Source organism: Nerophis ophidion, linkage group LG28, assembly GCF_033978795.1.
Source record: "Nerophis ophidion isolate RoL-2023_Sa linkage group LG28, RoL_Noph_v1.0, whole genome shotgun sequence".
Lineage (NCBI taxonomy): Eukaryota > Metazoa > Chordata > Actinopteri > Syngnathiformes > Syngnathidae > Nerophis > Nerophis ophidion.
In genome coordinates, this window is record NC_084638.1 from 25469031 (window position 1) to 25483974 (window position 14944).

At 39.9% G+C, this 14944-nt stretch overlaps 1 protein-coding gene across 3 annotated transcripts in view; it reads right to left on the reverse strand.

The window, feature by feature from the left end:
- Positions 1–4514: 4514 nt before the first annotated feature.
- LOC133544963 (uncharacterized) overlaps positions 4515–14944 on the reverse strand; it is a 29227-nt gene continuing 18797 nt past the window's right edge. Inside the window, exons 6-10 of one of the 3 annotated variants that reach the window (XM_061890220.1) lie at positions 14406–14511; positions 12563–12607; positions 10498–10968; positions 5447–6717; positions 4515–5375 (exon numbers count right to left, since the gene is read on the reverse strand). In XM_061890220.1, the coding sequence (XP_061746204.1) occupies positions 5328–5375; positions 5447–6717; positions 10498–10968; positions 12563–12607; positions 14406–14511 (1941 nt within the window). In that variant the 3' untranslated portion in view covers positions 4515–5327. Of the gene's footprint in view, positions 5376–5446; positions 6721–10497; positions 10969–12562; positions 12608–14405; positions 14512–14944 lie in introns of all 3 variants that reach the window. The other 2 variants (XM_061890219.1, XM_061890221.1) reach the window with 2 other exon arrangements.

A 14944-nucleotide genomic window follows, 5' to 3' on the forward strand; every position in this document is an offset into this window, starting at 1 on the left:
TCCTCACACCTAATCCACTCTTTCCCAACTGAGAACCGCGACCTCAGCTTTGGGGGAGCGGAGTCTCATCCAAAACGCTTCAGACTCAGCGACCTACCGCCCCAGTAAACGCCGGATGTAGTTTTTCCTCGCTAAAGGATACCAAACGAGACAAGGCCAATCTGGGTATGACAACTTACAAGACTCTAGTAACTAGTAATAATGGAGATAGTTTTACTATCAATCGACGAATAAAAACTACTAATTCATTCGGAATTGTGACCCTCGGACTCAAACATTTTTTACGTATCGGTTGAGCACTTCTTAACTCTGTCGGCTGAAGTGCGTTATGTAGGTTAGAACTGAAGGAGGTACTTGACGACTACTCAGCAGTGGTGTTAAAGTTAGCATCTCATGCGTGTTTACGAAGGGTGGTTATCATGCAGTCGTGACGGTGAGTAACTGGGATGAAGTTGTCGCTAAATGATTGTTGGCGAGTCTGCGTACTGAGTATGTCGTGGTGGTGAGCAGCTACATCAGAGAGTACCGACATTAAATCGCTTCATAACCGCTAATATTTTATATGAACGGTATATTTTTTGGATTGTTTGGTTTAGGTTGCTACACTACGCGCGGATGTAACGGACGGTGCAAAGACCGCGGAACCTGGTTAATAGAAGCGTGGAGTTGAGTACACTGTTATAAACAGAGTCTGTAGAAAAAACCGGTAGCTGAGTGGCTAGAAATGTACAGTTTTTTCCCCCAGGGATTTGAGGGTTCCTGGTTTGAATCCAGTTTCCGCCATCCTACTCCCTGCCCCTGTGTCCTCGGGCAGGACGCTTTAACCACCTTTCTCCCAGTGCCACCCACTCTGGTTTAACGTAGCTTAAAAGTCAATATTGGGTCTTTCAGTCACTAGAGGAAAAAGCACCATTTTTATGATCAAATTCTCGCAATTGAGCTGCCAGTTTTTTGCCATAAAATCCATTCATCTTCAGCCTAAGCAGGGAAGTCCAAAGTTTCGTCTTCCCAGCTACTTCATCCAGCTCCTCCCGGGGGACAACGAGGTGTTTCCAGGCCAGCCGGGAGAGATAGTCTTCCCAACGTGTCCTGGGTCTTCCCCGTGGCCTCCTACCGGTCGGAGGCGTTCCTGACCAGATGCCCGAACCACCTCATCTGGTTCCTCTCCATGTGGAGGAGCAGCGGCTTTACTCTGAGTTCCTCCCGGATGACAGAGCTTCTCACCCTATCTCTAAGGGAGAGACCCGCCCCCCGGCGGAGGAAACTCATTTGTACCCGGGATCTTGTCCTTTCGGTCATAACCGAAAGCTTGTGACCATAAGTGAGGATTGGAACATAGATCGACCGGTAAATTGAGATCTTTGCCTTCCGGCTCAGCTCCTGTCCGCATTACTGAAGACGCCGCACCGATCCGCCTGTCGGTCTCACCACCCACACTTCCCTCTCCCCAGCCACTTCGTCCAGCTCCTCACGGGGGATCCCGAGGCGTTTCCAGGTCAGCCGGGAGACATAGTCTTCCCAACGTGTCCTGGGTATTCCCCGTGGCCTCCTACCAGTCCCACAACAGATCGGTACGACGTCCGCATTACTGAAGACGCCGCACCGATCCGCCTGTCGGTCTCACCAGCCACTCTTCCCTCACTCGTGAACAAGACTCTGAGGTACTTGAATTCCTCCACTTGGGGCAGGGTCTCCTCGCCAACCCGGAGATGTCACTCCACCCTTTTCTGGGCGAGAACCATGGACTCGGACTTGGAGGTGCTGATTCTCATCCATGTCGCCTCACACTCCAGTGATTCGCAGCCGAATCACTGGATCCGCCTGTCGATCTCGCGATCCACTCTTCCCTCAAGACTCCGAGGTACCTGAACTCCTCCACAAAATCTACACACATTTTTTTTCACAGGGTATGGCAACTGCCAAAAGTTTACCCCAGTCTTCTGCGGAACCACCAAAACCTTGAGACAAAAAGAGTTGAAGTTGAGCAGTATTTTTGAAAGTATTTCTAAGTCATTGACAAGCTGAGTAGACTGAAGAGTACTTCTTGGTTAGGCTTGTCAACACACTGTAGTTCTTACATGTCCTACAATGGATCTGGGTTCGGTTTTTCCTCATCCCTCACTTGCAGCGTGAGTGAAAAACACACTACCGACCTGATAAGTCCGAAGGAGAAAGAGTCTTTGAACGTAAACCACCTACCGCAGGGGCGCACAAACCTTTCCCACTGAGGGGTCACAGACTGACAAATCAAATGATGCGGGTCAGCTCTGGTCTTAGATCGGTCGGATCGAGTCATAGACTTGGATTGGTCAGATATCTTCTTAGAATGGTCAAAACTAGTTGAAGACCTAGATTGGTCATATTTAGTTTTAGACTTAGATTGGTCAGATCTAATCTTAGATTTAGATTGGGCAGATTTCCTCTTAGATGGGTCGGATCTAGTCTTGGACTTAGATTGGTCACAGCTAATTTTAGGCTTAAATTGGTCAGACCTAGTCATAGACTTAGATTGGTCAGATCTCGTCTTAAGTTGCTCGGATCTAGTTGAAGACTTCGACTGGTCAGATGTATATTGGTCAGCTCTAGTCTTAGATCGATCAGATCGAGTCATAGACTTGGATTGGTCAGATACCTTTAAATAGACTCCCTTTAAATAGACCCCCTTTTTAGTTCAGTTGATCTGCCGTTTCTTTTCTTTTTCTCCTATGTCCCACTCTCCCTTGTGGAGGGGGTCCGGTCCGAACCGGTGACCATGTACTGCTTGCCCGTGTATCGGCTGGGGACATCTCTGCGCTGCTGATCCGCCTCCGCTTGGGATGGTTTCCTGCTGGCTCCGCTGTGAACGGGACTCTCGCTGCTTTGTTGGATCCGCTTTGGACTGGACTCTTGCGACTGTGTTGGATCCATTATGGATTGAAATATCACAGTATCATGTTAGACCCGCTCGACATCCATTGCTTTCCTCCTCTCCAAGGTTCTCATAGTCATCATTGTCACCGACGTCCCACTGGGTGTGCGTTTTTCCTTGCCCTTATGTGGGCCTACCGAGGACGTCGTAGTGGTTTGTGTTGTGGTTTGTGCAGCCCTTTGAGACACTAGTGATTTAGGGCTATATAAGTAAACATTGATTGATTGATTGATTGATATCGCCTTAGATTGGTCAAAACTAGTTGAAGACCTAGATTGGTCAGATCTAGTCTTAGATTGGCCAAATGTAGTCTTGGATTTAGATTGGTCAAAGATAATTTTAGGCTTAGACTGGTCAGATCTAGTCTTTGACTCAGATTAGCCAGATATAGTCTTAGACTTAGATTGGTCAGATCTAGTGTTAGATTGGTCAAATCTAGTCTTGGACTTGATTGGTCACAGCTAATTTTAGGCTTAGATTTGTCCGACCTAGCCAAATCTTGTCATAGATAGTACTAAAACTAGGTAGTACCAATCTAAGTCTAAGACTAGATCTATCCAATATAAGTATATGATTAGATTTTACCAATCTAAATCGAAGAATAGATCTGAGAAATCTAATTCTAAGACTAGATGTGACCAATCTAAGTCCAAGACTGGATGTGACGAATCTAAGTCTAAGACTGGATGTGACCAATTTAAGTCTAAGACTGGATGTGACCAATCTAAGTCTAAGACTGGATGTGACCAATCTAAGTCTAAGACTGGATGTGACCAGTCGAAGTCTGGGACTAGATGTGACCAATCTAAGTCTAAGACTAGACGTGACCAATCTAAGTCCAAGACTAGACGAGACCAATCTAAGTCAAAGACTAGATGTGACCAATCTAAGACTAAGACTAGATGTGACCAATCTAAGTCTAAGATTAGAGCTGACCAATCTACTGTAACTTCAAGACTAGATCTTACCAATCTAAGTCTAAGATCAGATGTGACCAATCTAAGACTATATCTGACCATTCTACTAAGTCTAACACTAGATGTGACCAATCAAAGTCTAAGATCAGATGTGACCAATCTAAATCTAAGACTAGATCTGACCAATTTAAGTCTAAGACTAGATGTAACCAATCTAGGTCCAAGACTAGATGTTACCATTCTTAGTCCAAGACTAGATGTGACCAATCCAAGTCTAAAACTAGATATGACCAGTCAAAGTCTGGGACTAGATGTGACCAATCTAAGCCCAAGACTATACGTGACCAATCTAAGTCTAAGACTAGACGTGACCAATATAAGTCAAAGACTAGATGTGACCAATCTAAGTCAAAGACTAGATGTGACCAATCTAAGTCCAAGACTATACGTGACCAATCTAAGTCTAAGACTAGACGTGACCAATATAAGTCAAAGACTAGATGTGACCAATCTAAGTCTAAGATTAGAGCTGACCAATCTACTGTAACTTCAAGACTAGATGTGACCAATCTAAGTCTAAGATCAGATGTGACCAATCTAAATCCAAGACTAGATCTGACCAATCTAAGTCTAACACTAGATGTGACCAATCTAAGTCTAAGATTAGAGCTGACCAATCTACTGTAACTTCAAGACTAGATGTGACCAATCTAAGTCTAAGATCAGATGTGACCAATCTAAATCCAAGACTAGATCTGACCAATCTAAGTCTAAGACTAGATGTAACCAATCTAGGTCCAAGACTAGATGTTACCATTCTTAGTCCAAGACTAGATGTGACCAATCCAAGTCTAAAACTAGATATGACCAGTCAAAGTCTGGGACTAGATGTGACCAATCTAAGCCCAAGACTATATGTGACCAATCTAAGTCTAAGACTAGACGTGACCAATATAAGTCAAAGACTAGATGTGACCAATCTAAGTCTAAGATTAGAGCTGACCAATCTACTGTAACTTCAAGACTAGATGTGACCAATCTAAGTCTAAGATCAGATGTGACCAATCTAAATCCAAGACTAGATCTGACCAATCTAAGTCTAACACTAGATGTGACCAGTCTAAATCTATGAGCATGAAGTAATCAGGTCTACTTGGATGCGAGGTCACCTCTAATCCCTGTGTTCTAAAATGGTTGATACTAAAACCACCAAGTCCCTAACCACTAAGTGTTAAGACACAACTGACATCTGGAGATAGTCTTCTAGAATATTTGCGGAAGAAACCGGTTGGACTGTCAAAATAAAAGCCGATTCCGACCGATGAGTCCTGTTTAGGACATGAGAAAGCAAAGTATGTAGTGTCCGGGGTCAGAATCAGTCTGAAACTGTCCCAGTTCGACGACAGTTATTGCAATAAACATCCGTTCGTTCTTTTATATTACTCCTCTTCTTCCTCCGTGCCATTATTTTGAAAGGATTCCCACAGTTGACTACGGATGGATCACTTTAGGTCGATTCCCTGAGTTGGAGACTCACACTTGCCCTTGGCCTGAAACACAGAAACAGGGCAATGGTCAACACCCGGACTTCCAAAAACCAAACCGTCGTGCTGGAACCCACCCGGAGTGAAGGCCGAGGAGGTCTGACCGGCCGAACCGGCTCTGCAACAGCGCTGACCTGTCTGCGGTTCAGAGGTTCTAGGTCATCGGCTACATCAGGGCAGCCTATGTATCCCCCAGACCGGAATACAGAACCGAGGTCGCCTTCCAGCAAACTCCCAGCCTTGTTGGTGGACATGTTGCTGTTGAGTTGTAGTCCGAGCAGGTCTTCTGGTGCTACGTCACTGTCTGAGCTGGTATTGGCGGGACTGACTTCAGGCTCTGGTTCCAGGACACGCTGATTGTTGTTGGTTTCAGCCAGAACCTCATCTTTTACAGAGTCCAGCAACTCCCGGTTGTCGTGGCTATGAAAATGGATCATTTCCCTGTTTTCACAGTTCTCTGGGTTCAAGGTGTCCCAGTTTTCATGGCTACCTAAGACTTCCTGATTTCCTAGTACTTCCTGATTGATACAGCCATCGAAATCCAACACTTCCTGGTTCTCCGGGAAAGAGAGGTCGAGAAGCTCCACCTGACCGTGGCTACAAGATTCCAGCGATCCCAGGTTATCGTTTCCAATTGGCTCCAGTTCTTTGCCACTCCGAAAGTGTTCAACCACTTCTTGGTTTTCAGGACTACAGAGACTCAGGAGCTCTTCATTTTCCTTGCTTGCAAACTCAACAGCGACCCGCCCTTCTTGGCTTCGATTACTAATCTGAAGCAGTTCTTGGTTATTGTTGCTACAGTGGTCAAGAACTTCTTGGTTCTCGAGGGGTCCGCAGTCCAGTACCTCTTGGTTGCTATAGTTAAAGGTTTCTTGTTCTTCTTCCTTGTCCTCAAATCTTCTGAGGTCCAGGTCTTCCGGCACCTCTTGATTCTCCTCCTCCGGGCTCAGCTTGAAGCCGTAGGGGTCGGAGTCCTGGACCATCTCGTAGGAATACAAGTTCAGAGGGTCTTCTTGAGGAGAGTAGGTCTCTGGATCAAAAGACAGATCTTGATCACTGGCTACCGGGCTTAGCTCCGCTTCATTGGGGTCTACGAGGGTGTGACTGGAATGCTCTGGACTGAGTTTGAATCCATACGGATCAAAGGAAGACTGACTTGTTAGTCCATAGTCCATTTCAAAGACCAACCCGGACTCAGGTTCGGAGTGGAGGTCACTGGAGTTTTGAGGCGTCGGCGGGTCTTTGATGCTGTCCGTCCAGTCCGTCGCGTCTACGGGATCGCCATTCGGGGACTGGTTTTTGTCCAGGTCTAAGGTGGCCTGGTCCCTCAGCTGGGTGTCCAGGTTCGCTGCTGGAAAATAGAGACTTGGTCAGTCTAGGAACCGGATTGAGTGATCCACAATTTCTTCATTTGGAGTTTCTCTCCACACTCCATGCAAAGAAGTGCACTTTGATGGTTGATACTGTCACCTGATTGGCTGAGAGTCTGTCCCGCCCACTGATCACTTCCTGCCTTTGTTCCGGCAAACACATTTTTTTGTGATATCGATTACATGTCTATTGTGATATATATTGATATCGCTTTATCACCCAGCCCTATAGTGTTTTTTTCACATTATTTTTTATTGATATCAATTACATGTCTATTGTGATATATATATTGATATCGATTATGTGTATATCGCGATATATATTGATATCGCTTTATCACCCAGCCCTATAGTGCTTTTTTCACATTACATTTTTTATTGATATCGATTGCATGTCTACTGTGATATATATGTAAATTGATATCGATAACGTGTATATCGTGATATATATTGATATCGTTTTATCACCCAGCCCTATAGTGCTGTTTTAATATTTTTTTTTTATTGATATCAATAGTCCATTGTCATGTATATATTGATATCGATTGATGTGTTAATCACTTTATCACCCTGCACTATAGTGCTTTTTTCACATTATTTTTTATTGATATCGATTACATGTCTATTGTGATGTATATATTGATATCGATTATGTGTATATCGCGATATATATTGATATTTTATCGCCCAGCCCTATAGTGCTTTTTTTTAAATTCATTGATATCGATTGTCTATTGTCATATATAGATTGATATCGATTACGTGTCTATTGCGATATATATTGATATTTTATCGGCCAGCCCTATAGTGCTTTTTTTTTAATTCATTGATATCGATTGTCTACTGTCATATATAGATTGATATCGATTATGTGTATATCGCGATATATATTGATATTTTATCGCCCAGCCCTATAGTGCTTTTTTTTTAATTCATTGATATCGATTGTCTATTGTCATATATAGATTGATATCGATTACGTGTCTATTGCGATATATATTGATATTTTATCGCCCAGCCCTATAGTGCTTTAAAAAAAAAAAAAAATCATTGATATCGATTGTATATTGTCATATATAGATTGATATCGATTACGTGTCTATTGCGATATATATATTGATATAGTTTTATCACCCAGCCCTATAGTTCTTTTTTTCAAATGTTATTTTTTATTGCTATTGTCTATTGTGATATATATATTGATATCGACTACATGTCTATCGATCGCAGTATATATATATATATATTGATATCGTTTTATCACCCAGCCCTGTAGTGCTTTTTACCCTTTTTAATATTTCTATTGGTATCGATTGTCTATTGTAATATATTTGTATATATCGATTACGTATTTTTTATTGATATCAATTGTCTATTATGATACACAAGATATATATTGATATCGATTATGTGTCTATTGTGATATATATTGATATTTTTTATTGGCAACCTTGTAGTGCTTTTTAAAAGATGTAAACTTTTTTATTAATATCGATTGCCTATTGTGATATATGTATATTGATATCGATTACGTGTCTATCACGATATATAATGATATCTCTTTATCACCCAGACCTGTAGTGCTTTTTTCACATAATTTTTTTTAATGATATCAATTACATGTCTATTGTGATATATATGTATATTGATATCGATTACTTGTTTATCGTGATATATATTGATATCATTTTATCACTGATATCATTTCATGGCCCTGCCCTATAGGTTTTTTTTCTATTTAACAGTAAAAAAATTTTAATGATGTCGATTACGTGTTGATTATGATATATACTGATATAATTTGATGGCCCTGCCCAATAGGGTTTTCTTTATTTTTTATTGTAAATATTTGTAATGATGTTGATTTTGTGTCTATTATGATATATACTGATATCATTTCATGGCCCTGCCCTTTAGGGTTTTCTTTATTTTAATTACAATATTTTTAACGATGTCGATTAGATATCGATCATGATATACATCGATATCATTTCATGGCCCTGCCCTATAGGGTTTACTTTTAATAATCTTAAATATTTTTTATCAGGTAGATTACATGTCTACCACGCTATAAACTGATATCATTTCATTGTCCTGCCCTATATGGTTTTCTTTATGTAAATTAAAATATTTTTAATGATGTTGATTACGTGTCTATCACGGTATATACTGATATCATTTCATGGCCCTGCCCTGTAGGGTTTTCTTTATTTATTTGTAAATATTTGTAACGATGTCAATAACGTGTCTATCACGATATATACTGATATCATTTCATGGCCCTGCCCAATAGGGTTTTCTTTATTTTTTATTGTAAATATTTGTAATGATGTTGATTTTGTGTCTATCACGATAATATTTATATCTTTTCATGGCCCTGCCATATGGGGTTTTCTTTATTTGAATTTAAATATTTTTAATGATGTCGATTACATGTCTATCACGATATATACTGATATCATTATATGGACCTGCCCAAAAGGATTTCCTTTATTTCATTGTAAATATTTTTATCAGGTTGATTACATGTCGATTATGATATATACTGATATCATTTCATGGCCCTGCCCCATAGGGTTTTCTTTATTTAATTTCAAATATTTGTAATGATGTCGATTACGTGTCTACCACGATATATATTGATATCATTTCATGGCCCTGCCCTATAGGATTTTCTTTATTTAAATTACTAGTTTTAATGATGTCGATTACGTGTCTATTACGATAATATTGATATCATTTCATGGCCCTGCTGAAAAGGATTTTCTTTATTTAAATGTAAATATTGTTATCAGGTCGATTACATGTCGATTATGATATATACTGATATCATTTCATGGCCCTGCCCTATAGGATTTTCTTTATTTAAATTACTAGTTTTAGTGATGTCGATTACGTGTCTATTACGATATATATTGATATCATTTTCATGACCCGGCCCTATAGGGTTTTCTTTATTTAAATTACTATATTTTTAACAATGTCGAATACGTGTTGATTATGATATATACTGATATCATTTCATGGTCCTGCCCTATAGGGTTTTCTTTTTTTTTTTTAATTGTAAATATTTTTATCAATGTCGATTACGTGTCTATCACGATATATACTGATATCATTTCATGGCCCTGCCCTATAGGGTTTTCTTTTTTTTTAATTGTAAATATTTTTATCAATGTCGATTACGTGTCTATCACGATATATACTGATATCATTTCACGGCCCCACTCTATAGTATTTTTAATGACGTCGATTACGTGTCTATCACGATATACTGATATCATTTCATGGCCCCACTCTATAGGATTTTCTTTATTTAATTGTAAATATTTTATTTTTAATTATGTCGATTACGTGTCTATCACTATATTGATATCATTTCATGGCCCCGCCCTGTAAGATTTTCTTTATTTAAATTAAAATATTTTTAATGATGTCAATTACGTGTCTATCCCGATATATATGATATCATTTCATGGCCCTGCCTTATAGGGTTTTCCTTTTTTAAATTATTATTCTTAATGATGTCGATTACGTGTCTATCACAATATATTGATATCATTTCATGACCCTGCCTTATAGGGTTTTCTTTATTTAAACTATTATTTTTAACGTTGTCGATTACGTGTCTATTACGATAATATTGATATCATTTCATGGCCCCGCCCTATAGGGTTTTCTTGATTTATTGTAAATATTAAGGCACCTCTCCATGGAGATATAAACGAGCCAAACAAAACCAGGGTCCCTGAACACACCTTGTCTCAGGTGGACCGAGGTCTCCTCGGCAGGGTCTCCACCCAGAGACCCGGGACTGTGCTCCTCCACATCGGAGGGTGGGGAGATGTTGAGGTCCAGTTCGTAGCCGTTGGGGTCGGACTCCACGGAGAACTGACCCTGCTGGCGCCAGCCCCGGACCGGCTCGGGGCCCAGCTCCTCCGAAGAACTCTGGATGGGCTTGAATCCCAGGGCGCAGTCCGCCTCCTCCGGGACCTCGCCTGGGTCTTCTTGACTGTAGCTGACCTCGATGTCGCTGTCTTCGTCGGGGAACTCCGACTCGAAGCACTGCGTCCCGGTGGACGCCTTGTTCTCGGCGCAGGACAGACTGGCGTCGGCCTCGTCGCAGACCTCGCCGGATCCGGCACCGGCACCGGCACCGTCCGCCTCCGGGAACAAAAAGTCCGCCGCAAAGGGATCGCTCCCTTTGAAAGGATCCGACGTAAATCCATCTGGAACCGGGAACAACTCCATGAATTCAATGTCACTGATCCGACGCCAAAGTAAAATGCTAAAAGAGCTAGCATGCTAACACTACTATGCTAACAAAATAAACTTTAGAGTCCGCATTGGTGAAACACCGAAATATATGACACTGAGGCCGACACTGACTAAATTATCTAAAAAAGCCAGCATGCTAACATGCTAAAATGCTAACTGCGTTGTCAGATACCGAAATATTGTATTTATAATGTACACAAATAATATATCCATTGCATATATTCATAAAGATTACTTCATTTGTTAGCAAGAAAAAAGCCAGCATGGTAATATTGAAATGCTAACAGTTGTTAGCATGCTAAAATGCTAACTGCAACATGCGCCAAGTACCAAAATATATTACTCTGAGGAATGTACTAGAAAAAACATGTTTAAAAGGCTAGGATGCTGATGTTTGGAAAATGAGCTAAAACAGCTAGCATGCTAACACGACTATTCTAACAAAATAAACTTTTGAGTCTGCATTAGTGAAACACCAAAATATATGACACTGAGGGCGACACTGACTAAATTATCTAAAAAAGCCAGCATGCTAACATGCTAAAATGCTAACTGCGTTGTCAGATACCGAAATATTGAATTTATAATGTACACAAATAATGTATCCATTGCATATATTCATAAAGATTACTTCATTTGTTAGCAAGAAAAAAGCCAGCATGCTAATATTGAAATGCTAACAGTTGTTAGCATGCTAAAATGCTAACTGCAACATGCGCCAAGTACCAGAATATATTACTCTGAGGCATGTACCAGAAAAACCATGTTTAAAAGGCTAGCATGCTCATGTTTGCAAAATAAGCTAAAACAGCTAGCATTCTAACACGACTATGCTAACAAAATAAACTTTCGAGTCTGCATTAGTGAAACACCAAAATATATGACACTGAGGCGTACACGGTGTAAATTAGCTAAAAAAGCCAGCATGCTAACATGCTAACTGCAACATGCGCCAAGTATCAAAACATATTACTCTGAGGCGTGTACCAGAAAAAACAAGTTTAAATAGCTAGCATGCATCAAGAACCAAAATATGACTGAGATGAAGACCTACAAAATTAGCTGGAAAAAAGTTAGTATGCTAACGTGAACATGTTATTGTCAGGTAGCAAAATATTGTATTTAAAATGTATATAAATTTTGTTTTCGCTATAAATATTCATATATATTATTATATTAATTAGAAAAAACTGCCAGCATAATATTGGAATGATAACAATTGTTAGCATGCTAAAATTCTAACTGCAACATGCGCCAAACACTAAAATTGGTCTACACCTACTAAATTATTTTAAAAAGCCAGCATGCCAATATTGGAATGCAAATGATTGTTAGCTTGCTAAAATGCTAACTGCAACAAGCGCAAAGTACCAAAATATATAACTCTGAGGCTCGTACTAGCAAAATACCTGCTTAAAAAGTTAGCATGCTGACATTAGCATGCATCAAGAACCAAAATATGACCGAGGTGCAAACCTACAAAATTAGCTGAAAAAAGCTAGCATGCTAAGGTGAAAAAACATGCTAATGTATTGTATGACTTACCCGACAAGTCGGTTTTTGGGAACAGGTCTTCGTTGAACATGTCGTCTGCAAACAAAATAACAGAACGTCAGAAAAGAAGTAGGACAGCAAAAATCTGTGACAAAAACGAATTAAACCAAAAAATTTTGGAAAAAATTCAAAGCATAAAATGTCAGAAAATTCAGGAGTGACTGAAAAGTTCCTGTTAGCATGCTTTTTGCCAAGTTTGCCGCCACATAGTCATGTAACGTGGCATGCTACATATGCAAACTGTTAGCGTGCTAACGTTGGCATGCTAACTTTTTGCCAAATTTGCCGTCTCAGAGTCATGAAACTTGGCATGCAAAAAATGCTAACTGCTAGTGTGCTAACATTGGCATGCTAATTTCTTTTTACCAAGTTTGCCTTCGTAAAGTCATGTAACGTGGCATGCTAAATATGCTAACTGCTAGCGTGAAAACGTTGGCATGCTAACTTATTTTTACCAAGTTTACAGCCTCCGAGTCATGTAACCTGGCATGCTATATATGCTAACTGCTAGCATGCTATTTTTGGCATGCCAAATTTTTCTTGCCAAGTTTCCTGCCACAGTCATGTAAAATGGTAGGCTACTTATGCTAACTGTGAGCATGCTAACTTCTTTTTCCCAAGTTTGCCACCTCAGAGTCATGTAATGTGGCATGCTAAATATGCTAACAGATTGCGTGCTAGTATTGACATGCTAACTTATTTTTACCGAGTCTGCCTCCTTAGAGTCATGTAACGTTGCATGCTAAATATGCTAACTGCTAGCGTGCTAACATTGGCATGCTAATTTCTTTTTACCAAGTTTGCCTTGTTAAAGTCATGTAACGTGGCATGCTAAATATGCTAACTGTTAGCGTGCAAACGTTGTCATGCTAACTTATTTTTGCCAAGTTTGCCGCCTCAGAGTCATGTAACGTGGCATGCTTCATATGCTAACTGCTAGCGTGCTATTGTTGGCATGCCAAATTTTTCGTGCCAAGTTTCCTGCCACAGTCATGTAAAATGGTATGCTACTTATGCTAACTGTTAGGATGCTAACTTCTTTTTTCCAAGTTTGCCACCTCAGAGTCATGTAATGTGGCATGCTAAATATGCTAACTGCTTGCGTGCTAACATTGACATGCTAACTAATTTTTACAGTTTCCTCCTTAGAGTCATGTAACGTTGCATGCTAAATATGCTAACTGCTCGTGTGCTAACATTGACATGCTAACTTATTTTTACAGAGTTTGCCTCCTTAGAGTCATGTAACGTTGCATGCTAAATATGCTAACTGCTCGCGTGCTAAGGTTGGCATGCTAACTTCTTTTTTCCAAGTTTGCCGTCTCAGAGTCATGAAACGTGGCATGTGAAAAATGCTAACTGATAGCATGCTAACATTGGCATGCTAATTTATTTTTACCAAGTTTGCCTTCTTAAAGTCATGTAACGTGGCATGCCAAATATGCTAACTGCTAGCGTGCAAACGTTGGCATGCTAACTTCTTTTTGCCAAGTTTCCCGCCACAGTCATGTAAAATGGTATGCTACTTATGCTAACTGCTAGCGTGCTAACATTGGTATGCTAACTTCTTTTTGCCAAGTTTGCTGCCTCAGAGTCATGAAACGTGGCATGCGAAAAATGCTAACTGCTAACGTGCTAACTTTGGCATGCTAACTTCTTTATAGAGTAATGACAGTTTTGAATAACAATAAAAACATGAAGTTTTTTGTGTTTTTGGAGTCAAAATTAGAAAAAAAATTTTCAAATTTTTGCCGTTTTTTTTAAATTTTGGGAGATTTTATTTGCGCTTGAAGGGGTAAAAGTACAAACATGCGTAAAAAAATGTGTAACTCACGTTCTATCTGGCAGTGGCCAAAGGGGTCGGCTTGGTAGAAGTCCAGTTGGTTGACCACGGACTCGTCCTGTCCAGGATTCACGTCCTCTGGGTTGGACTCGTCCATCTGTGGACACACCAGACCGTGGCCATACCGCTCTTGAAGTATTTGGATATTTTTCAAAACTGACTATATAATCAACAGAAGCTCTTACGATACATTAAAATATATGTTTGATTTTATTGCAAAATACGAGCAAGACTTGAAAACAACATTATTTTCATTTGTTATTTTTCAAATCACACTAAGATTAGAAAACTGTTAAAGTGAGGATCTGTCGACGTAAAGTATTTGTTTAATCTTTTGTTTTTATGTTGATTTTTTATGGCGAAAAACAGAAAATATTATCACACTAAAATTCCTACGGACCCAAAAGGGTCCCACTTAGAAAAGTGTAAAAAATAACTCATACATATTTTTTTTTTAATTCAACACTTAAATCTGTAGTTTAACTTCAGATCTGTCTGTTGATATAAAATATTTTTTAATATTTTATACC